This window comes from Sander lucioperca, chromosome 20, assembly GCF_008315115.2.
Source record: "Sander lucioperca isolate FBNREF2018 chromosome 20, SLUC_FBN_1.2, whole genome shotgun sequence".
NCBI classification, from domain to species: Eukaryota; Metazoa; Chordata; class Actinopteri; order Perciformes; family Percidae; genus Sander; species Sander lucioperca.
In genome coordinates, this window is record NC_050192.1 from 24,916,909 (window position 1) to 24,939,971 (window position 23,063).

The 23,063-nt window shown below is 41.1% G+C and overlaps 1 protein-coding gene across 1 annotated transcript in view; it reads right to left on the reverse strand.

Moving 5' to 3' along the window:
* Positions 1-503: 503 nt before the first annotated feature.
* The window catches only part of cdk17 (cyclin-dependent kinase 17), a 54,807-nt gene continuing 32,247 nt past the window's right edge, over positions 504-23,063 (reverse strand). Inside the window, exons 4-17 of the mRNA XM_031306257.2 lie at positions 17,251-17,384; positions 11,774-11,899; positions 10,058-10,114; positions 9,847-9,961; positions 8,708-8,802; positions 7,064-7,126; positions 6,356-6,479; positions 6,015-6,135; positions 4,640-4,737; positions 4,416-4,521; positions 3,710-3,752; positions 3,107-3,197; positions 2,876-2,953; positions 504-1,469 (exon numbers count right to left, since the gene is read on the reverse strand). Of these exons, the coding sequence (XP_031162117.1) occupies positions 1,429-1,469; positions 2,876-2,953; positions 3,107-3,197; positions 3,710-3,752; positions 4,416-4,521; positions 4,640-4,737; positions 6,015-6,135; positions 6,356-6,479; positions 7,064-7,126; positions 8,708-8,802; positions 9,847-9,961; positions 10,058-10,114; positions 11,774-11,899; positions 17,251-17,384 (1,292 nt within the window). The 3' untranslated portion in view covers positions 504-1,428. The remainder of the gene's footprint in view (positions 1,470-2,875; positions 2,954-3,106; positions 3,198-3,709; positions 3,753-4,415; positions 4,522-4,639; positions 4,738-6,014; positions 6,136-6,355; positions 6,480-7,063; positions 7,127-8,707; positions 8,803-9,846; positions 9,962-10,057; positions 10,115-11,773; positions 11,900-17,250; positions 17,385-23,063) is intronic.

A 23,063-nucleotide genomic window follows, 5' to 3' on the forward strand; every position in this document is an offset into this window, starting at 1 on the left:
ACCAGGAATGCAAAGCACACCAGCCGACACTTTAAAAGTGTTTTCAGTGATTTTCGGGAAATCTTCCATTTGCTTTAGTAAACATGCAGTTAAAAGTGAGACTTCTCAACTGGCTTCATCTGTAGCATCACTGTCAGTTGCAAACAACACAGCGGGCAGTTAAATCTAAAATTTCAATTTGAAATCTTTTTTTTAATTTTTTTTATTTTACCTTGTGTACAAATGCTGGAGAGAGAAGTGGTCTGACGCCAAGTGGAAAACAACCATTTTGCTTTTGATCACCCCGCCCCTCTGAAAAAACATGCCACAATGACACTGTTGTTTCACAAGGAGAGGTTAAAGGTCACAGACACAGAGAACACATCTTAATACTGTTGGGTAAACTCGGCCATGTCGAGGCACGGGTCCCTGATTCCCAAAAAACACACTGCAGTGCAAGTTAAAACCAAAGACTTACTGCAGTGAGATCTCAATGCACACAGAGCGAGAAAGCGTAGCTTGCATTTTTTTTTTTTTTTTTTTTAAAAGCACTGAAGTCCTGGCAGTTTTGTGAGGGGTTTTAAGGGAAGGCTTGCTGGCTTCCTGTGGGACATCACATAACTTCCTGTTCAGCTCCAGTATTTCTCCTCTTTCAACTGTGCTGTGTTTGCCTCCCCCTACTCCTCAGTTTTGGTCCCATTGCTGAGACAGAATGGTCAAAAAGAACAAAAAAGTTGATTTCATGTTCTCGCAGTTTGATTGGACTCTATTATGTGTGCTTCTTTAACCCTCAGCTTAAAACTGTTACCACAATCTGCTCACCCACCCCCCCACCCCATCAAGACCATCTAGCGTCCCAGTCTTTCCAAACCTGGAAATGTTGTAAAGTTCAGTCACGGAAGCTCGAAGAAAAACAAAACATAAATTACAAATATATATATATAGATATACATATTTATAAAAAAAAATCTGAAGAAACTGAAGCATTCGGTCTCCGAGCACGACAACAAGAACAACAACTTGGATCACAGCGTTGACATCAACATCAGTGGAATCATAACTCAAACGAAGCCGGAGAATCGTAGTCAGAAGAAAAACAACAGTAACCTTTCTGACTGCTCAACTGTGCATGGCGTCTCGAGTTCACATCATGTACACACACGCACACACATGCACGCGCACACACACACACACACACTGTGTGTTAAATACAGACAGTAGTAGTTTAGCAGCAAATAATTCAACCCCCCCCCCCCAATAAATAAACAGTCTCCAAATAGATTCAACCCAGAGTCACTCGCTCAGAGAGGTGTGTGTACGTTCATGTGTGTGTGTGCAGGTAAGAGGGGGGGGGGGGTGTCACTCCGAGGGGAGGAGGGCTCATGCGAGAGGTTTGCGGGGGAAGTGATGACAAAGCTGGGCAGTAGACCATTTTCTTCATCCTCTTCATTAAAAGAGCATGCTCTGCCTCCTGTTGATCTTGCCGTTACCTGGAAGAAAAGGAAAAACTCTAAAAATACAATACCCATAATGCCTTTGCTTTACATCACATGTGTCAAACTCAAGGCCCGCGGGTCCAAATCCGGCCCGTCGCAAATTTTGATCCAGGCCGCATATCAATTTAGGTTCACAATGAATTTTGGTCCGCCTAGTTGTGCGCCAAACCAAAAAGACGAGAAACGGTTTTCAGACTGAAATAACGCAACACTCAGAGAGCAGAAGTTGGCAGATTTGCCGACTCTGAGACCCAGAAATGTTCACATGACCAGTGCATATTCAGGCCTGTGGAACAGGTTGTTGTGAGTCGACTGTGTGGTAGCCTGCTTTTAAAAATGTAATCATAATTCATTGTTTTGCTATTTGCTAAACTCTGTGATGGCTAACAAACTTTTTTGCTGACTTTTTTAGGGCTTCACATGGACCAAACTGTACGTGAGAAAGCTATATGAGACATGCAATAATACAGTCAAAAATATGTTACTTTTTCCAGTAAATAAAAGCATGTCAATAAACAAACATGTCTGGCCCTTTGTGATTCTCATTTTCCATGTGTGGCGGTTCGTGAAATTGAGTTTGACGCCCCTGCTTTACATTCAATATGCTATACGTAGCCTTTGTCAACAGATTATACAGTTTAGAGGAGCACCACCGATGTTACAGTACAAGTTCAGTTTATTTGTAATAAGGAGTCCTACTCAGCCTTTTTGGCTTTAAATGTTTTTACATTTTAATTTTAAAAATTATATTCGGATTATTTTTCTAGAAAGGCTTGACCAGTGACTGGGGTAGCAAATTAGCCAATTGGCTAGAAACCTTTTATGCATACACATCTACACATAGTGTTATGGCCTTGACTCTGATAATTATGTATGTAATAATGTGCGCTGCATTGTCCCTACTATAACTAATAGTAACTAATAATACTAATAACTAATAATAAAAATAAAAAAAAATAACAGAAAGTCTGCGTTACAAACCAGAGATGTGTAGTTTGAAAGAAGTGGGCATTTAGGAGGCAGGGAGGGTCCAAAACATTTGATTCCAGTTGCATTATGGGAAAGGTATGTTATGAAGCTTGACCCATACTAGAACTAAAAGTTAGGATGTCTCGGCCCCTGCTGCCTCAGTTTGGACCATACTTGTATTAATCTGCCTCTTGTGAATCCCCCAACTTTATGAAATGTGTAATACTTGATCACTGGAGTATCTTTAATCGCCATAATCAAATAAGACCATCTCTGAGAAGCCTTGTCAGCCGTTATCAGTTTATCAGTCTCACTTTACCTGCTTTGTGATGATTGCAACATGAACAGATATTAAGTTAGAAAAGTTTTTTCTTCGTCTTATGATCTAACAAAGTTCAACGCTGAAGCATCTGGATGTGTTCCCCACCCACCTGACTCTGGGTTGTAGGAGTTCCTGTAGCCAGGGTCCCTCTGCAGCTGCACTTCTTTTAATGTGAATATCGATACACCTACAACACAGGGGACAGCTTCAGTCTACACCACATAGCAGGACAGAAGACAAATAATGCAGTAAGAAAGACAGATTGCAGTTTTATTTAGTTTTTAGTGTGTGTGTGTGTGTGTGTGTGTGTGTGTGTGTGTGTGTGTGCGCGTGCGCTCACTCTCGGGCAGTGTCTGAACTCTTGTCCCAAGCTGCCTGAAGTAGGAATGTTTCATAGCCTCTTCAGCTGAATTCCTCTTCTTAGATTCGTACTGTGGAGGCAGAAACAGGAAATATCAACCGTCGTGTGATTTCTTTTTAGCAGATTAGGCCGCGGCTGTTATGTCTGCAATCAGTAATTCATTCTGATAAACTGAGATGAACTAAACGACATCAGAAACAGGACCCCAGTGAAACTGAAAACCACTGAAAGTGCTAATGCCCCCTGCTGTCTACAACTGGTACTGAAGGGATTCACTTCCCAAATAAAATTGGATGATGGGAGAGAGAGAATGGGTTATAATCATCCCAACAATGAACATGCGTACACTTTAAGAATAAATCAAGCACATGAAGTTTAATGCAGCATGTTTAATAATATTACAACCAATAATTCTTATAATAAGGAAACTTAAATATATAAGAATACATTATTTCTTACGTATGATTATAAAAGTAAAATCAACACAAGGATGAAAACAAAAACGGAGGTGTGAAATGAGCTAGAGAAATTATTTTGGAGTGAAATGCATTGTGGGTATTTTGCAGGAAGTAAAAGACTCACTCTGAGGAAAGCCAGCAGCAGCTCGATGCCGTCGCCATCCAGCCTAGAGGAGACAAAAGGAAGAGCAACAGATTACTGTCTGCCTGCAGCACGGGCCGACAGGAAAGGGGGCTCATGGGAGGAAGGAAGTGGCTGGCTGTCTGTGAAATGTTCCACAGGATATCCTGCCCTTGGTGCGCGCGCGTGCACGCGCGCACACACACACACACACACACACACACACACACACACACACACACACACACACACACACACACACACACACACACACACTGTGTGGCACTATCTTTGTGGGGACCCGTCATTGACATAATGCATTCCCTAGCCCCTTACCCTAACCTTAACCATCACAACTACATGCCTAACCTTAACCCTTACCCTAACCATAACCTAATTCTAACCCTAATGCAAAGTCTCAAACCTCAAACAGCCCTTTAAAATTTATTTTGGCCCCACAAAGCTGTCTGGACCCCACAAGTATACTGGACTCCCGGTTTTTGGACCCCACGAATATAGTTAAACAAGAACACACACACACACACACACACACACACACACACACACACACACACAATACATGTGAAGGGGCTGGGGAAAAATAGAGCAATGGGTGCATCATTTTCTTTTGAGCTGCTGTAGCACTTAAAACAAACAACTGCACACACAAGAAGCGTGCAAGCCCACACACACAGAGAAACAGCTGTACCTGGGAGCGTGGTTGATCAACGGCTGTGGTTTGTATTTGGGGAAGTTGTAGGATTTAAATTCTTCGATGGAGGAGATTCCCGGCCACTTCTCCTCCGTGGGTGTACCTGAAGTCACAGAATCGCAGCCACTCAGATATATACAGTAGGTTTGGTGAAACGTGTGGTGGTTGAGACATTTACGCCATACTATGGTGATCCGGCGTGCCTGGCAGGAGTCACTCACCCAGTAACCTGAAGATGAGGTGGAGCTCGTCCTCCACGGTGGAGCCGGGGAACAGCGGCCGACCTGCAGCCATCTCATAGAATATACAACCGACACCCCTGCAGAGACACGCACGCACGCACGCACGCACGCACGCACGCACGCACACACGCACACGCACACACATTTTTTTTTTAAGTCGAATGGTCGACTTAAAGCATCTCAGTCGACTGAGGGGTCACCGACTGATTAGAATATCGGGCTTTCAGGGGGCAGCCCGGCTAACAACGTAAGGTAAAAGCAAGCAACTAATGTGCCTATTTAGCAATGAATACCTTCGCTAAGTGTGTTTCACCGGTGTTTCTGACTGCGAGTAGCCAGTAGTGTGTTTTTTAGGGGCACATTTAATGATTTCGCAGCCTCAGGCAAACAGTGTCTTCCTTTTACTTGTTACCCTTTCTCAAACTGGGAATGTTAGTATTGGTACTGATAGAAGTACTCAAAACGTTGTTTTTTTCTGATATAAAACTATTAATACCGCACCGTACAAGTCCTGCATTCAAACGTTTACTTCAAGTGAGAAGAGGGGCATTATCAGCACAATGTACTTACATTTACTTAACGCCTGTTCGAGGTGGAGCGTCAACTCTAATTTAATACTGCATAGTTTGATGAATAATAATGCATCATATTTTAATATTGTGATATTTTGTGATTAAAATCTCTCGGCAACGTAACCAGTAACATTTCTCTGTCGGGTAAATGTAGTAGTACAATGTTTTCCTCTGAAGTAGAAGTACACTGTAAGTCCCAAGTCGAGTTGCATATATTTTAAGTGCTTTGGTGACCTTTTATAAGTTATTTTGGGGGGTACAATAAGTTAGAATAGTAACATATTTATTATTTTTCATATCTAAACATCAAAATAAATCTACAGCTGTTTGGGGCCATTTATGTTGGGGGCCCCAGGCTGTAAACATTTTTTTATTTTTATTTTTTTTTAAATCTTATTTTTTGGGCATTTCTGCCTTTAATGGATAGGAGAGATAATATGTAATAATAGTAATAATATGCTTCCCATAGTCTTACAGTAGCCTAGACTACCCTGTTTTTAATTTAAAAAAACAACAACAACAAGACATGCAGGAAATCGTCCCAGGTCGGACTCAAACCCTGGACCTTCTGCGTCGAGGCATAAACCTCTGCATATGTGCGCCCGCTCTACCAACTGAACTATCCTGGCCATGTTTTGTTTTTTTACTTGATGAATGGCTCAAATTATGAAATGGATATCAAAATAACTATTTTTCGTTGATCAACACACTGATTAATGGACTAGTCATGCCTTTACTAAGTATCAGTGGTGTGAGCAGGAGAGTTCTTGTGAGGCTCGTACCACATGTCGATCTGTGTTGAATACTCAGAGGATCCCAGGAGGACATCGGGGGGCCGGTACCAAAGAGTCACCACCTCGTTGGAGTAGGTTTTTGTCGGGACAGACTTGGCCCTCGCCAGACCTGCCAGCCCACCAAAGACATAAACACATATTAGGGTTGTTTACACAGAAGAGTAGCGTTACATCTGCATAGAGCAGAACTGGAAATGGTCAAATGCATGTTCATACAATTTTTTAAACTTGAATTCCTGAGTATACCGCAAGGACAACAGGAATACTCCCGCTCCTCCATTTCCCGCTGTTCTAAAGTAAATATCAGCTGCTGCTGTGGTTCTGCTTACCAAAATCAGCCAGTTTAAGTTCTCCATTCTCATTTATAAGGAGGTTCTGGGGCTTCAGGTCCCTGTGGAGAACTTTCCTCTTATGACAATACGACAGCCCTCGCAAAATCTGGAACAGGAAGACCTGGAAAGATGTGTGTAAAAACGTGATGTGATTAATACCACATGCAACAACTGCATCCCAAACATCCAATTCTTCAATCATTTACATTTTTTTATTTCTAATTTGCCTAATTTTCAAAGTTCTTCAGATGGGATGTAAAAGCAAAAGAAATGTGCAAAAAAGACGTTTAGTACCCGAGTTAAGTTCCTGGAACTATTTTGCCATTAATTGGTGCAACTTTGTATTGTAATGTCTCACAACATGCCAGAGTTCAGTTAACTTGTTTATTAGCAAAAGCACAACCTACAGACATTAAAACACAGTGGCCCGTGTCTCGGCCCAAACTAAAAAGAACAAGAACTTCCTCAACCCGATGACTATATCCCCAGGAGGGTCCGCCCCCCTCTCGCCAGGCTGCCAACCATCAGCGTGCCCGGGGTTATACATACAGTAGATGATTGGCAGCCGGTCGCTACAGTATTAAACATTTGGTCCTTCCAAAAGCTCTCTCATCTCTAATAAACAGACACAGAAAAGAGAATGAAGGGACAATAACATAATACAACATAAAGAATACAAAGATCAGTCATTATAAAAGTCCTCACCTTCACATTGTGCATGCTCATTATGTTTCCACAGTCATCCATGTACTGCTTCAGGTCCTTATCCTACATCAGACAGGAAGTAGATACAATCACACCTAGAGATTTCACACATCCTGTCGATGCAACGGATTCTCCCTCATGAAGCAGTGATCTATTAGTCTGACGTCGTCATACTCAGATTCTAGTCAGAATATGACTCTGATACTGCTCCATTGGGCTGTGATTATGGGGCGCGTTTCAACTGAACCAGGAAAGAAAATGCCTCTGCAGTCTGCACTCAATTGGATAGACCTACAACCAATCAGAGCAACGGAGTATGTGCCGTATGTTGAGCGAAACTATTTCAGTTGCTTCTTTCACTTGGTCCTCCATGAGTGCTACCAAAGGAGAAACCACAATGACCACAGGGTTTTCACTGCGCCCCATCTTCTTAGCGACCATCGGGGCCAGCTGATCCGATCGACAAACGCCTTGATCACGGTTCTCTGTTCCTCTTTTAAAACTAATGTTGTCGATAACTTCTGTAACAGGCGCGATGGCGGAATCTACACATCTCAATTCTCCAGCGGCAGCCACCTTTGTTGTAAACGAATTCAACCCAAGCGCTCTTTGGTGACGTGGTTGATTACGTTACTGTTGATCATCTGTCCATCATCGTATAAAGCCCGCCCTGACAATTTGATTGGTCCGAACAGCTCTGGTTCGAGCATAGTTGCTCCACAATGGATCAAGTCCAGACTGAACTTCCCGACCTCAAATGTTGTGGGCGGGGCTAAGTTCGGCTGGCATCCAGGCTAGTAATCTATGTTCATGTTCCTGCTCATTTCCTACATTCCCTTGCTGTTTGACATGACTGTCGATCATTTCCCAGTGCTTTCACTATTGTTTCTGAATATGTAAGGTAGGGCTGAACGATGAATCCTTTTTTTAAAATCGAAATCGCGACTTGAAAGAACGCGATTAGCTAATCGTGAAGACCACGATTAATTGAATGTGCAATATGTTTGGTTTAACATTTTTTATCATTATATTTACTTTTAGTTAATGAGATAAATGCTGGAATAATGTCACATATCACAGATTCAATGTTCCATGCTTATTAAAAGAAAAAACACTTATTGCTGGAAATTCATATCCGTGTTCTCATCCTTGTATAAGAATATAGAGCAGTTGTGATGGTGTCTCATGTTATAATGCTCCATGACATGTTTTATCTGTTATACAGTGAATATTGAACTTTAAAAAAAATAATCGCACATTGAATCGTAATTGCAATATCTGGCAATATACAGAAAGGAGAAATATATATACAGAAATATCGCAATTAGATTTTCTTTTATGTAACGTGATGATGACAACCTGATATTGTTTATTTATGTGTATTTGTACAGTATAGGGAGTATGTAGCCTAGCCACAGCATTCATAGCCTAAGCTAATTTGTAATGCACGTCCCTAGATGGACCTTTTTTTTCTCTCTCTCTCTCTACAATTTAGCAAAACAGGACGACCTCTCATCTACAATTGTTCTTGATGTTGTTTTTATGTTTGTTTATGCTGTTTGGAACTCAATAGGAATAAATTAACCTGAGAGGGTTGGCAGAACTCATCGCACATTGAGAAGATGGGGAAGCAGCGGCTCTTACCAGGTACTCGAAGACGAGCGTGAGGCTCTTGTCGGTGTGGACGATGTCGTGAAGCGTCACGATGTTGGCGTGTTTGAGGTCCTTCAGTAACGACACTACGGACAGAGACAAAGACAGACAGATGTTGACACAAACTGAGACACGTTTTAATGACAAAATGCCCCATGACTCCAATTCAAAAAAAAGTATTTAATATACAAATGTTATCATATAATTAACTTTGGAAAGGCATGGTGTGTTTAAAATGATTGCGGGGGATAAATTACAGTTCAACCTCCAGTCTGTGATTATTACATTATTAACAATGCTTTATGTGGCATGGAAGTGATGAACCTAGACCTGTAACATTTCCAAATGTTGCTGTACAATTAATTGTCTCGGGAATAATTGCAATTAACAATATTATTGTCTCTTTCAGTCAAATTTGTTTATGTATTTATGTATGTATTTATTACTTTTTATATAAGCTTTCACGTTTTAAATGAATCCCAGGATACAGCTTTTGGATGTATCATTGTTATGTGACCCAGATGTAGTAACACAGATACACACACAGCCTATGAAGTAAACCACACCTCTTCATTATCATAAAACGTTTTTTGGGGCTTTTTCCGCCTTTAATCAACAGGACACATAGGTGAGAAAGGGGAGAGAGAGGGGGAAGATATGCAGTAAATCGCCTCAGGTCTGACTCCAACCCTGGACCACTGCGTCGAGGCATAAACCTCCAAGTACATGTGCGCCTGCTCTAACCACTGAGCCAACCCGGCCACAAATAATGCTCATTTTTAGGTTCATAATTGTATTTAGAGGTTGTACCAGAATAGGTTTATGTGGTTTAATTTTCAAAAAACACCATATTTTTGTTGTACTGCACATTGCTGCAGCTCCTCTTTTCACCCTGTGTGTTGAGCTCTCTGTTTTAGCTACAGAGTGAGACATCTCACTTCTGTTCCATCTTTGTTGGGAGTCGCACATGCGCAGTAGATAGATAGTCATAGCCCGTAGGACCTTAGCTAATGTTAGCAATTAATTAAAAAAACAACAACGCGATTACGTGAAAATATTGCAATTAGACAATTATGTAATAGTTGCTACAGGCCTAGAGGAACCTGAGTTTTGTTGCAGATGCTGATTACCTTCTCTGATGGCGGTGCATGGCGCTCCCTCCTCGTGCTCCAGCCGGATCTCCTTCAGTGCCACCAGGTTGTCCGTCAGCTTACTGCGTCCTTTAAATACTGTGGCGTAGGTTCCCTGAATGCAACACACAACGCTGGTTTAATATTACCGAATTCACGTGAGCTGTGAAACTTATTTCCTTCATTGAAAGCGTCAGATGGGATTCCTCACCTCTCCCAGTTTGTCCAGCTTAATGTACGTCTCCAACTTGCCAAAACCAATCTCCGACTGAGGAAAAGACAGAGGACAAAGTCAGAATGGAGCAACAGATTAAGCTAAGGGGCCACTGATAAAACAAGTCCCACTTTGGATTAGGGCTGTCCTCGACTAAAGAAATTCTTCGTCGACTAACACTTATATGATTTTGTCGATTAATCGATTAGTTGATGTAATCGACAGAGCTGTGCTCTTTGAGAGGTGATTAAGACTAGAAAAGCACAATATAAATGTAGTTAATGAACCATCTGTAAAACTGAGTTTCTCCACAACTAATCCTGCAAAAGCACCACTTTAAATCTTGTGTTTACCAGAAATGTGCTCATAAGTTTCTTGGAAATGAGTAATTAAGCATGAATAAGCATAAAAAATGCGTCATCAACTAAAGAAATCTTAGTCGACTAAGACCAAAACGACCGATTAGTCGACTAATCGACTAAGAGGTGGCAGCCCTACTTTGGATTCTGCAATATGCCCAACCTGTGGATTAACTGTTCCTGCAACACCAGAATATAGCTCATTTCAACACAGTTGCAGGATTGTTTTTCATTCAGGAAGTAAAGTCCCCGCAAATCTCTACATGCCCCTCAATATAAATTCAAAACATATTGCAGGTGTGTATTCTGGCTTATGTTTCTGTTACTGTTGGTGTAGGAATCGCCTCTTCCATGATGGATTTCTCTGTGTATGAGTGTTGAACGATGCAAAAACTGTGCAAAAAAGTGTCTCCAGGATTCAGAAGGATAGACACCACACAGGCATGATATACATATTTTTAGATTCAGTTTGTCTTGCACTTTTCAAGGATATCTTTGATGTGATTCGTCAGGGGCGTAGCACACAATTCTGGGCCCTGTAGAAAGGCATTTCCTATGGGCTCCTCCCTGCATCCACAGCTATTCATTCAAGCATCTTTTTGGGCCCTCCTCACATGAGGGCTGTGGGTACTCAGTCCCCTTTTTCCCCCCCAGTCCGACGCCCCTGTCATTCGTGAATAAACATCCATAAATCCGCTTAGAAATCATAGAAAAAAATAAATCAGGAAAAAGAAGCTCCTTTTAACTCTAACAGTTTTCTTCAGTATCAAAGTAACAGAGTGATATGGGTACACTGCTAACAGCAAGTGCCAGTGGATAATTTGGCATGATGTAGTTGTCTTGATTTAGTCTGAGGAGGGGCCCACAGACTTTGAAAACTCCTGTTCAAACTCCAGATCAACAAAACATGTTCTACTTTCATCCTCCATCGCAGCTGCTGGGCAAATATCTTGAGCTGGCATCCTCTGCGACTGGCAGGACTGAATTTATCAAAGCACTAAAGGGGCAAGAAATGCAGCAGTTTTTTTTTTACCTCATCCTTTAGAAAGAATCAAAAACGGTGTCCATTTTGCACCAACAATAACTTTTTTTTTTTTTAAGCTTAAATTTCACTGCTGGCAAACTTTTGATACACACAAACCTTCATGTCGCTGACAGTCTGCGACAAAGCTGCATGATCACACCACAGCTGGGAATTATGACCTAATTTGCTGGGCTAAAAGGCAGGAGGTGAGCACTTGTGACTTCAGATTCATCCATCCTGGGTATCACACTGCGCCAGTTGCTGTGGTAACGTGCACAGAGGGAGTCTGCGCCGCAAAGCAATAAAAAGGTAGCACGCGCAGACACTGACCAGCGAGGCTCTGCGGGAGCGCCGGCTGAGCGGCTGGTCAAAGGGCGGGCTGCTGAGCTGCAGCTTCTCCAGGTAACCGTCGGGGATTCGGATGTCAGCGGGCAGCGACAGGCGCTTGTTGAGGTCCTAAAAACACACACACACACACACACACACACACACACACACACACACACACACACACACACACACACACACACACACACACAAAAAGAAAAAAAATGCTTAAAATGTTTCGAATTAAAACTATAGCTTTTGATTTGACATTCCTGTAGTGGAGCTGGAGTTTCTTTGGGCGAGCTGTTTTGCACCTATGTAAAAGAAGCTGAATATTTAAAGCCAAAAACCTCTATGGATCAAATTCTAGCTACTTAGCACATACTGTTATTCAACCACATGACTTCATAGTTGCTGCTTTTATGCAATCACAGCACACCGTGAGAAAATATACTGCCACATGCCTTGTGCCTATACTGTATGTAATGTGGGGCATGTCTCAGCAGCAAGCAGCACAAGACAACGTAGGCGACTGTGTACACACGCGCACGCACACGGTCTGAAATAACTGGCTCTCATCTGCCTCCTACTCCCAGAGAGAGAAGACAGAGATCAGGCCGATCACATATCATGGAGGGTAAAAATAAGAGGCGGCGTGTCGAAGCGGGACTGCGGCTGAACAGCAAAACCTTCTTAAGCATAAATCCGACTGTGATTATGAAAACACACACCTGCAAACAAAACAGCGTGAAAACCAGACACGACTAAAAACAAATCATACATATGTTTATTAATGTTTCAAGCTCTTATTCTCAGTCTGTATTCACACAGAGGGCTGTCACTGTCATTGTGGTACTGGGCTCAAACCTGTTGTGGACGACTGAACACATCTATTCTGAGATTTTTTAAAAAGGGCCACATGTGATAAGAGAAGCGATGAACTGATAATGCTGACTGATGTGGGAAAAACAAGGGCTAGTGGAGTAAAAATACAGTGAGAGAAGACGTTGAATCTGTTTGCTTATCATACGAGCTTCTGAGTTTGGCCTCTCCACAAATACCATCAAGTCATCCGCTCTCATTTCATCACTGCAGTGCTTTGTCCTTTCTGACAATGCTGCTCAGAGAAGATGCCAGTTAAACTCAGAGTTCAAATAAAAGCTCAAATTACAGAGAGCATATCGGTGCCTTGAAGAGAGGAAGTATTATATAATGTGAATCGTTCTGCTTTTTCTCTGATGTAACCTGGTGTCTTACCTAACGCTCTTTTAATGTCAGTCTACAGCAGATTGTGTCCGTCTTCTCAGCATTTTATCTTATTATTACATTTTCTTTAGACTGCTGTTGTTCGCTCAGTGTTAGTTTGTGAAGCACTTTGCCAAAAAAATGTTGAAACTGCAAACACTTCCATATAGTGTTGAAAGAATGAATCGATAAGTCAGTCAACGGAAAATGAATGGCCAACAAATTCATAATCATTTCAGGGTTCAAGCTATCGACAAAAAAAATTCCATATATATTTTCTGGGTCCAGCTTGTCAAAACGTGAAGATCTGCTGCTTGTCTCTGTTTTAGACGGTTTAAAATGTGATATCTTTAGTGTGTTGGACTGTTGATCAGACTAAACTCAGAACAGATGACTCCAAAAGGAAAGTATCCGTTAGTTACCTAAAAATGATCATTTCCATGATCACATGAACACAATATACCACACATTTGAATAAATCCACTCAAATAAGTACACCAAAAGTAACAAGTAGCAATCAATAGTTGTTGTTTTTTTTTTTGATTTAGAAAGTTTTACTAATAACATGAACACACAAGGCCTACGTTACACTGTGCATATCGAAGAAACCGGACAGTACCAATCTTATGCCGGTACTGCTGAGGGTGCATTCATGCACCGGTCATGGCATTGCTGATGTATACGGAAACCTATTGATAGGCCTTTGCTAAAAAAAAAACTGGACACTATACATTTCTAAAATTGCACAGCAGATTATCACATTGGCTATGATGTAATGGGTGTGATGGAACTTTGGACTTCATAAGGTCCTACTTAGAAAATTGACTTCTACTACTTTTAGCTTTGTGCCTTTTCATTTTTGTTTCTTTCTTTTGTATGTTGTCATTTCTATGTATGTTGTTTTATCTTTATGTGTTTTGTTTTTAATATCACACTGTAAAGCACTTTGAACTGCATTTAATTGTATGAAAGGTATTTAATTGTATGAAAGGTGCTTAGAAATAAAGTTGTTATTATTATTATTATTTTTATTATTATTATATTGGTTGCCCTAACTATGCAATAATATATTTAGGTGACAAAGTGTAGAAGCACGACACTACCGTCAGTAAGCGAGCGCACACTGTGTCCTTAACCTCCTTACTGACACAAAACAGCTTAATAAAAAAAACTTCAGGCAGAATCATAAGAACCACAAGAAGAGCAGCACACTTCCGCTCATATAACAGAGTTTAGGTTTATGTATGTGTGGGTTGACTGATTATCACCAGACCCTTGAGCTCCGCTAGTTTCGTGCACCTACAAATGAGATAAACACTCAAAACGAGTGAAAAATAGGTCACTGTGTGTGTGTGTGTGTGTGCGTGCGTGCGTGCGTGCGTGCGTGCGTGCGTGCGTGCGTGCGTGCGTGCGTGCGTGCGTGCGTGCGTGCGTGCGTGCGTGCGTGCGTGTGTGTGTGTGTGTGTAAGAGAGACACAACATCAAGGATGTTTTGAAGGTTGTTTTTTGTCAAACAGGCTCCCCTGCCAGCAGGGGGCAGGAGACCTCCAGGCTGAGACGCTCGTCTGTTTCAGCATAAAACTCCCCCCGGGTTCAATATTTCTAAAGTCGGCATGTAATGTGGGGTAAACTCACATGAAGCCAAAATGTAGCATCACTTGATTCGCAGAAGAGAGGTTTACCACCTTTTCCCTGTTCACAGTGTGAAACAATACATAAGAGACGCCTAAGAAATGAATAGTGGCTCGCAGCAAAAAATGTCTCCAAACTATTTATACAAAAACACTGTGAAAGAAAGTTTAAGTAGCAGGCAAAAAAAAGAGTCCCCTGATAATCATGAGGATTTTTCGCCCCCCCCCCCCACCCATTTATCCTGTTCACATTTTATTTGCTGAGATAGTGTACAAACTATAAAATATATACATGCATATGACACTTTTGTCAAAACCCACGCAATCGACATACACACACTTGCAGACGGCATCTTGGAAGTTTGTGATCAATACTTAGTAGCAGCCAGCTAGCGACGATGTATGATGACATAACCGTAACCAAGTGGTGTCTCATTTCATAGGGGTATGTTTTCACCCCTAGCCCTTACCACTCTGTTTCGAGGGACAAGGGCTAGGGGTAAGACGAAGGGGTAGGGGAAGGGGTAAGACAGAGAAATGGGATTCAGCCTAAGTGACTGTCTAGTGTACCCTGAGGGCCATCGAAGCCAATTCACCCTCTTTGACTCAGTGAGTATTTCAAAAGCTTGCTCTGGTTGATCAAACAGCTTTTAGAAAAGAGGTCTTACTGCAGCATGAACGTATACATGTATGAAGAAAAACATGGCGATGACAAATGAGGGATTGAGTCTTCTCTTACAACTGGGCCTTATTTCCAGTAGTATCGATTCTACTCAAAATACAATATTTGTTTGCCTAACTGCAAATCTGTATCATTTCGCATTTCATTTAAAAAAAAGGCACTGGCAAATAAAAGATAATTTCTAGTTTGATTTGAAAGGATTTCAAAGCAGGACTGATGTTCTGATGTCGAGCAGGTGTTTAAATGCCAACGTTATTTTGTGGAATAGTCTGAACGAATCGATCAAACAAAGTGTGAATATGTTGCAATTTAAAAAAAATAAATAAATAAAAAAAGCTGAGAAAGTACAGAGGTGAGGAAGGAGAGTGAAAATGACGGCGATGTTAATGCTGCTTGATTTTTGTTTTTGTTCTTCCTCGTCTTAAAGTAGGAGATAAAGTAGGATGAAATTGGAGTAGTACTTGTATTGTTTGAAATGGTCTGTTTGATCCATCTTGCTGGACTGTGATTTAGGTGTGGTAAAGACTGGGGGTAGGACCTGATAAGCCTGGGGCTTCTACCTATCCCTTTTCAAACGGGTCGAGTTTTAGGTTGACATTTTTTGTTTTGTTGTTATATATTTTCTTTTTTGTTATTCGTTTATACATTATATACATACAGTATATATATATATATATACATACAGTATATATATATATACACATACAGTATATATATATATATATATATATATATATATATACACATATACATACATACATATATATATATATACACATACAGTATATATATATATAATTTTCTTTGTTATTCGTTTATACATTTTATATATACACAGTATATATATATATATATATATATATATATATATATATATATATATATATATATATATATATATATATATAATTTTCTTTTATACATTTTATATATACACAGTATATATATATAATTTTCTTTTTTGTTATTCGTTTATACATTATATACATACAGTGTATATATATATATATATATATAATTTATTTTTTTCGTTCGAATTTAAGATTTCATTCATTTATTCATTTATGTATACATCCTTGCAAGAGGAACAAAGGAGACTCCTTTCCCAGCATGCTGTGGAGCCGTTAGACGAGGCCGACATGTAGAAAGTCTCTGCGGTTACAGCACAGATTATCACACCGCATCTCTTAACCAGCCGCTGCTGTGGTCCTCAGGGAGCGGGACTGCTGTCAATATCATGACGTTTAGACAATGAAAAAGCCCATTAGGAGACAACAATCCACCCCTGAACCCCCTCCCAACCCAAATCAGATCTGCCATGAGACCGAGGGGGATAGGAGGAAGAGGAGGAGGTGAAGAGCAAAGCAGAGCAGAAGGAGAGGAGGCGAAGGGGTGAAGTGTGGAATGTCGCCATGTAAGCCAATTTTGCAGTTGCTATGCGCATGCGTGTGTGTGTTTGCGTGTGAATATTACGTTTTTTTATCGTCATCACAATATCAACTGGCGCTAAAAGGTTGCGAAAGGTTGCGACATATCGCGAAAGACACTGAGAGATTTTTTTGTGTTAGTTAAAAGAAAATATCAGTAGAAAACTGCACATTAAAGTGTAACTGTCATTCTTATTTAGTGGTGCCTTTTATTGTCAATTCAATGTCAACAAGCAACTTGTTGTATTTTAGCAGAATACTAAAGCAACAGAAAGGCAGAACTGAGTACACTTTAATATCTGTTCATTTATCGCAAGAATATCATTATCGCGATATTCAACAATGTTATCGCGCATCGCATATTTTCCTCATATCGTGCAGCCCTAGCGCGCGCGTGTGTGTGTGTGTGTGTGTATGTGTGTGTGTCTGTGTGTGTGTGTGTGGGTGTGTGTGTGTGTGTGTGTGTGTGTGTGTGGGTGTGTGCCTGCGTCTCACCTCCATGGAGATCCGCCGGTGCATGCGGTTCCTCAGACAGACACCAGTCGGAGATTGCACCTCGTCTGAAGACGTTCCCGATGCCTGGTCGCTCTCCCCATCGGAGCCCATCTTCAGGTTCTCGTGCACAATATCTAAGTCAGAATGAGAATGATAAAATACATTACATACTGCAGAAAGATACAGAATTACATGTCATTGGATATTTTCCAACAGGGTACAAAGTGGCATTGGACAACTCAGGGCCAGATGTACGTACATTTGCGAATGTAGCGCTATCAGCGCCATGGCCAACCTGCAGAAAGCGCACGCTGTGATACTTCAGCTCACGTCGTATTTACCAAACCTGCAGTTCACCGGGTAATCAGCGCCTTTCTCTGCCCACTATACCGTAAATTGTGCTGTAGTAAAGCGTTAAGTACTGGTGCTATGATACAGCTGAGTGCAGACTGCGATACTCCCACTGCTGATGCTATGACTGTTTGAAATGATCCTGATGCCAATATTTGTAATGTGGCGAGGATAACAGCTGCTGGAACGGAATGTGAACGCCGAGTCGGAGATTAAATGTCATCTTTGATTTCTTCCAGTGTAACTGTAATATTGCATGGCTGCTTAATCTGTAATGCTTAATGATTTTGTGTTCACTCAACTGAAAAAGTGTGATCCTTGTGGCAAAAATCCTTTCAGCTCGTTTCCATGTCTTCGTCTTGCTCGGACTGCTGCTGCCATTTCATCAGGAGGCATATGCGAGGAAACCCGCTTCCAGGTTTACACCTGCTTTTAAGAGGCGGAGAATTTTCACCACAAAATAGAGGCGCGCTGTCACGGGCGGTTTTTGTACATACCGTGGAACACACGGACCTTACGCTTCCCCTCCCATCTCTTTATGGGAAACTCCCACTTTCCCCTTGACCCTCCCGTGAATGCATAGGCATGACATGGAAAAGCGCAATTTTCAGTTCAGGCGACAGGTAGTCTGTGCTTTTACCTCAGTGTGGCCTGTTTGTACATACCTCGCCATGCTTTTACGCGCACGTTACGAAACAAATACGCCTGAAGTGGGCGCAAAAGCGTTAGTACATCTGGCCCTCAGAGTACAGTTGTCCCTTTATTATAAATCACCTGGTCCACCATCTAATATGATGGATAGGTTGCAGTAGTTTGATTGATATTACGTAACACTTTACTTCAAGTCCCCCATTTAGCATTTTTTTAAGCACTACATAAATATTTCATGAGTAATTTATAATGATTTATAAACCATTAAATATTTAACTTCTGTTTATAAATGTTTAAAAGGGGGACTTGGGGGTAGAAATGATAAGGGCTATTGAACTACGGATTATTTTTTCCAATTAATTCATCCATCGTTTGATCTATAAAATGTCAGATAGTCAAAAATCCCACATCTTAAAGCCTAAGGGAATTCTTCAGAATTCACATTTTGAATCATATAGAACAGAGAAAAGTAGCAAGGTGGAACCAGAGAATGTTGCTTGATAAAAAATTATTTATCGATGATCACAATTGTGTCAATCAGCTACGGCTACATTTACATTGCTACGTTTTGGTTTAAAAAAACGAATTCTCTTTTGCTACGTTTACACCTTGCATTCACACTGCTCTGGCGTTTCAGAGCCTCTAAACCGGAGACATTTGAAAACACTTCTGACCCCGTTTTGGTTTGGAATCTCCAGGGTTGTGTTGCAGTCTCAACGGCCGCAAACGGAGACCTTTGGCAACAATGTTTCGCCGCCTGATTGGGTCATGACGTCTCGTTCTCTGAGACTAACCCCTGTTTTCCACTGGGGGCGTCTGCGCAGCTTTCTGGGCGTTTCGCAACCCCCGTGAGCAATCGCGGCCATTTAAGTCAATGTTTGATATTCCACTAGCCGCACTGCGTCCCAGAAGCGTCCCAGAAGCGTCCCAGAAGCGTGCATGAAGCGCCTCTCCGCTCTGCTAAAGATACGCGCCAGGTCTATTTTCGTGCGAGCCGTGGGGCATTCGGACTAGAATGCGGATTGGGCGGCATTTTTCTGTCCGAGCCCGGCCCGCGTCCGACAGAGCAGTAACCGAACCCGGCCCGAGCCCGACAGGCATTAAGATATTTATGTCCAAGCCCAACCCGAGCCCGACACAGTTAAAATCTCATTTTCTTTCTCATACTAATGACACATGTACGTTTGTTTGTGTGGAAAGCCCGCTTTTATTAAGCAACTGTAGGAAGGCATTCGGAAATGTCAACAGATGAGCGCACACAAGTGCACGTTAACACAGGCGCGCACAAGAGGCCCAATCATAACGCACTGATGTGACTAAGTCCGAGCAGAACCCGAACATCATTCTAAATATCTGCCCGAACCGGGCTCGGCTCGGGTATCTATCCTCTAATCCGGACCGCCGGGCAGGAAGAGAAACAGCGAGAGTAGCCAGTCAATTTACCAAAAGACACTCCCCAATATCGTATATGTCTCCTCTACAACACCACAGACTACGAGAGATTCAACTTGGAGGTGGAAAAATATAATAAGACACCACAGATCCTTTTTATAAGGACAACACCAGAAAAGAGAAGGCATGATGGAGTTTAATTGCAGGAGTGCTTGGAGTGCAAGGTAGATACTAGCTAAATGAACACGTGATTGTTCTGTAAAGTGCTTTAAGCAGTGATTATCTTGGAGGTGGAAAAACATAATAAGACACCACAGATCCTTTTTATAAAGACGACGCCAGAAAAGAGAAGGCATGATGGAGTTTAATTGCAGGAGTGCTTGGAGTGGAAGGTAGATACTAGCTTTAATAAACACTGATTGTTCTGTAAAGTACTTAAAGAGACAATCTAGGAGTTGGGCAGCAAGACGCTCCGCTTCTGAGACGCTTCCGGTGTGGAGGTGAGGACGGAGCAAAACCGGAACGCAGCTGGAACGCAGCTGGAACGCAGCAGACGCGCCCAGTGGAAAATCAGTGTAAGCTACTAACGTTACCATGGCAACTACCAGCAACGGGCGGAGTATACATGCTGCCTCCTGTTTACCCCGGCACGCGCATGCCCAGTGTACGAGAATCTTCATGAGATATGCGGTGTGGGCGTGTCAGTTTAAACGGAGATTAGTTCTTCTACTGGAGCAAAAACACTTGAGTGCAGAGAGATCGCGTTTGGCTCAAAACTCCGCTTAAAAGCCAAAACGTAGCAATGTAAATGTAGCCTAAATGAATAATTGGTAGAGGCGGGGTCCGCCATTCCCACGCAGGGTTCAAATTTCTGCACGAGGGCTTCACAGGAAAATGATGCAAATATGTTAATTCTATTTCCCTAATATCAGCCTCACCGTTGCCGTTTATTTCTCCTACTGCTGTAACCTGTACAATGTTACAACAAGCAACGAGCAATTTCAAAGAGACTTTAACTGACAGATGAAACATGGACACCGGTAGGTAAAAGCTGGAAAAGAAAAGCAAATGTGTGTATGTATGTGTGTATGCATTTCTGTATATGGGTTAGGGGTGCAAGATATATCGACTCAATATCGTTATCGCAATATATCAAAAGTTTCGCAATAAGTATGCAATATTTTGTTTATTTTGTGGAGCGATGCGTCCCGTGCGTTGGCTGTGTGGCTTAGTTGTGTTTGATTTAGAGCCCGCTTGAAACGCTATAATGATCATGTTTCATTGGCCAGTTACCGTGCCACTTGCACGTTAGTGCACGTCAACGCACAGGTCCACTACGTGACAAACCCTATGTAGCGTACCACGTGTGTGCATATTTTGACAGAGTGACAGTGTAAGTGAAGTAATAGATGGAGACAACAAAACGGAACGAATCAGAGAAGCGAAAGAAAAGTTGTGTCCTGTTCTCTTTATTTATTTTATACTGTCCAACCAGTAAAACATGTCCTGTTCTGGAGACATGCTCTTTATTTATTTTATACTGTCCAACCAGTAAAACGTGTCCTGTTCTGTAGACATGCTCTTTATTTATTTTATACTGTCCAACCAGTAAAACATGTCCTGTTCTGTAGACATGCTCTTTATATATTTTATACTGTCCAACCAGTAAAACATGTCCTGTTCTGTAGACATGCTCTTTATTTATATTATACTGTCCAACCAGTAAAACATGTCCTGTTCTGTAGACATGCTCTTTATTTATTTTATACTGTCCAACCAGTAAAACATGTCCTGTTCTGTAGACATGCTCTTTATTTATTGTATACTGTCCAACCAGTAAAACATGTCCTGTTCTGTAGACATGCTCTTTATTTATTTTATACTGTCCAACCAGTAAAACATGTCCTGTACTGTAGACATGCTCTTTATTTATTTTATACTGTCCAACCAGTAAAACATGTCCTGTTCTGTAGACATGCTCTTTATTTATTTTATACTGTCCAACCAGTAAAACATGTCCTGTACTGTAGACATGCTCTTTATTTATTTTATACTGTCCAACCAGTAAAACATGTCCTGTTCTGGAGACATGCTCTTTATTTATTGTATACTGTCCAACCAGTAAAACATGTCCTGTTCTATAGACATGCTCTTTATTTATTTTATACTGTCCAACCAGTAAAACATGTCCTGTTCTATAGACATGCTCTTTATTTATTTTATACTGTCCAACCAGTAAAACATGTCCTGTTCTGTGGACATGCTCTTTATTTATTTTATACTGTCCAACCAGTAAAACATGTCCTGTTCTGGAGACATGGTCCTTATTTATTTATTCATGTTGTCCAATATGACTGTCAGTTGAAATAAACCTTGTGTTGTAAGAAAACTTGTTTAATTTGTGATGAATCTATTTTGATATGATTTCCCATAACTTTTGTAATTTTACATATGTTTAAAAATATTGAAATTAATATCGATATCGCAATCTTCATAATGAATATCGCAATATCACATTTTGTCAATATCGTGCAACCCTAATATGGGCAGGCATGTGTATGTGTGCGTGTAAGTATGTATACAGTATATGCATGTATGTGTATGTATACATATATAAACAAATGAAGAATTAAAAAGTTGTTTTTTACTTCTTTCTACTCCTTTTTGAACATGGAAATCCTTACTTGAATCATTTACGATAACTTCTAAAGATATGTTTGCTGAGTATTTGGTTTTTGTTGGTTTTTCTCGCTTGTGCTGAAATGTACATGTTCTTATTTCTCTTTTAACTTTTTATTTTTAACATGTTCAAAATAAACTAAACTACTACTAAGCTGCTGAGGCCACATTTCCTACTGCTGCTCTTTCACATTAAAAGCTTTGCAACTGGCAAAATACAGGGTGGCTTTTATTGTGAACCAATCAGAGCACCTTTTACGGCGTTCTGGGTGCTGTTTCTGTACGTAAACAAGCCTGTACGTGCATACGCACGTGTGTAGAACAGGTGAGATTTATCATTATTCTCTGCTTAAAGGTGTGAGTATGCACGTTTGATAAATCATATGTTGTTTCTTACAGGCCGTTCCAACACATTTAGAGCGCGTTCCAACCATGCTTTGATAAGTTAAGGACACAGGAGATTAAAACCTTCTAGAAACTTTGTCTTCTCTCCCTTTTTCTTCTACAGCTGTAACACTTTCCTCCTCCTAACCTTGTTACTTTCTCTATAAACACCTTTTCAAACAACTCGTTCTCGCCCCACTTTCCTCCTTCAACTTGTCTCCTCTTTGAAAACCAAATTATCTCTCTTCCCTTTTTCTGTCACTTCTCTGTCTCTCATTTGCATGTTTCTTGGCCGACTTCACTTCCCACATCAACATTCCCTTTCACTCTACATATTTCACCTTTGCTCCCATCTT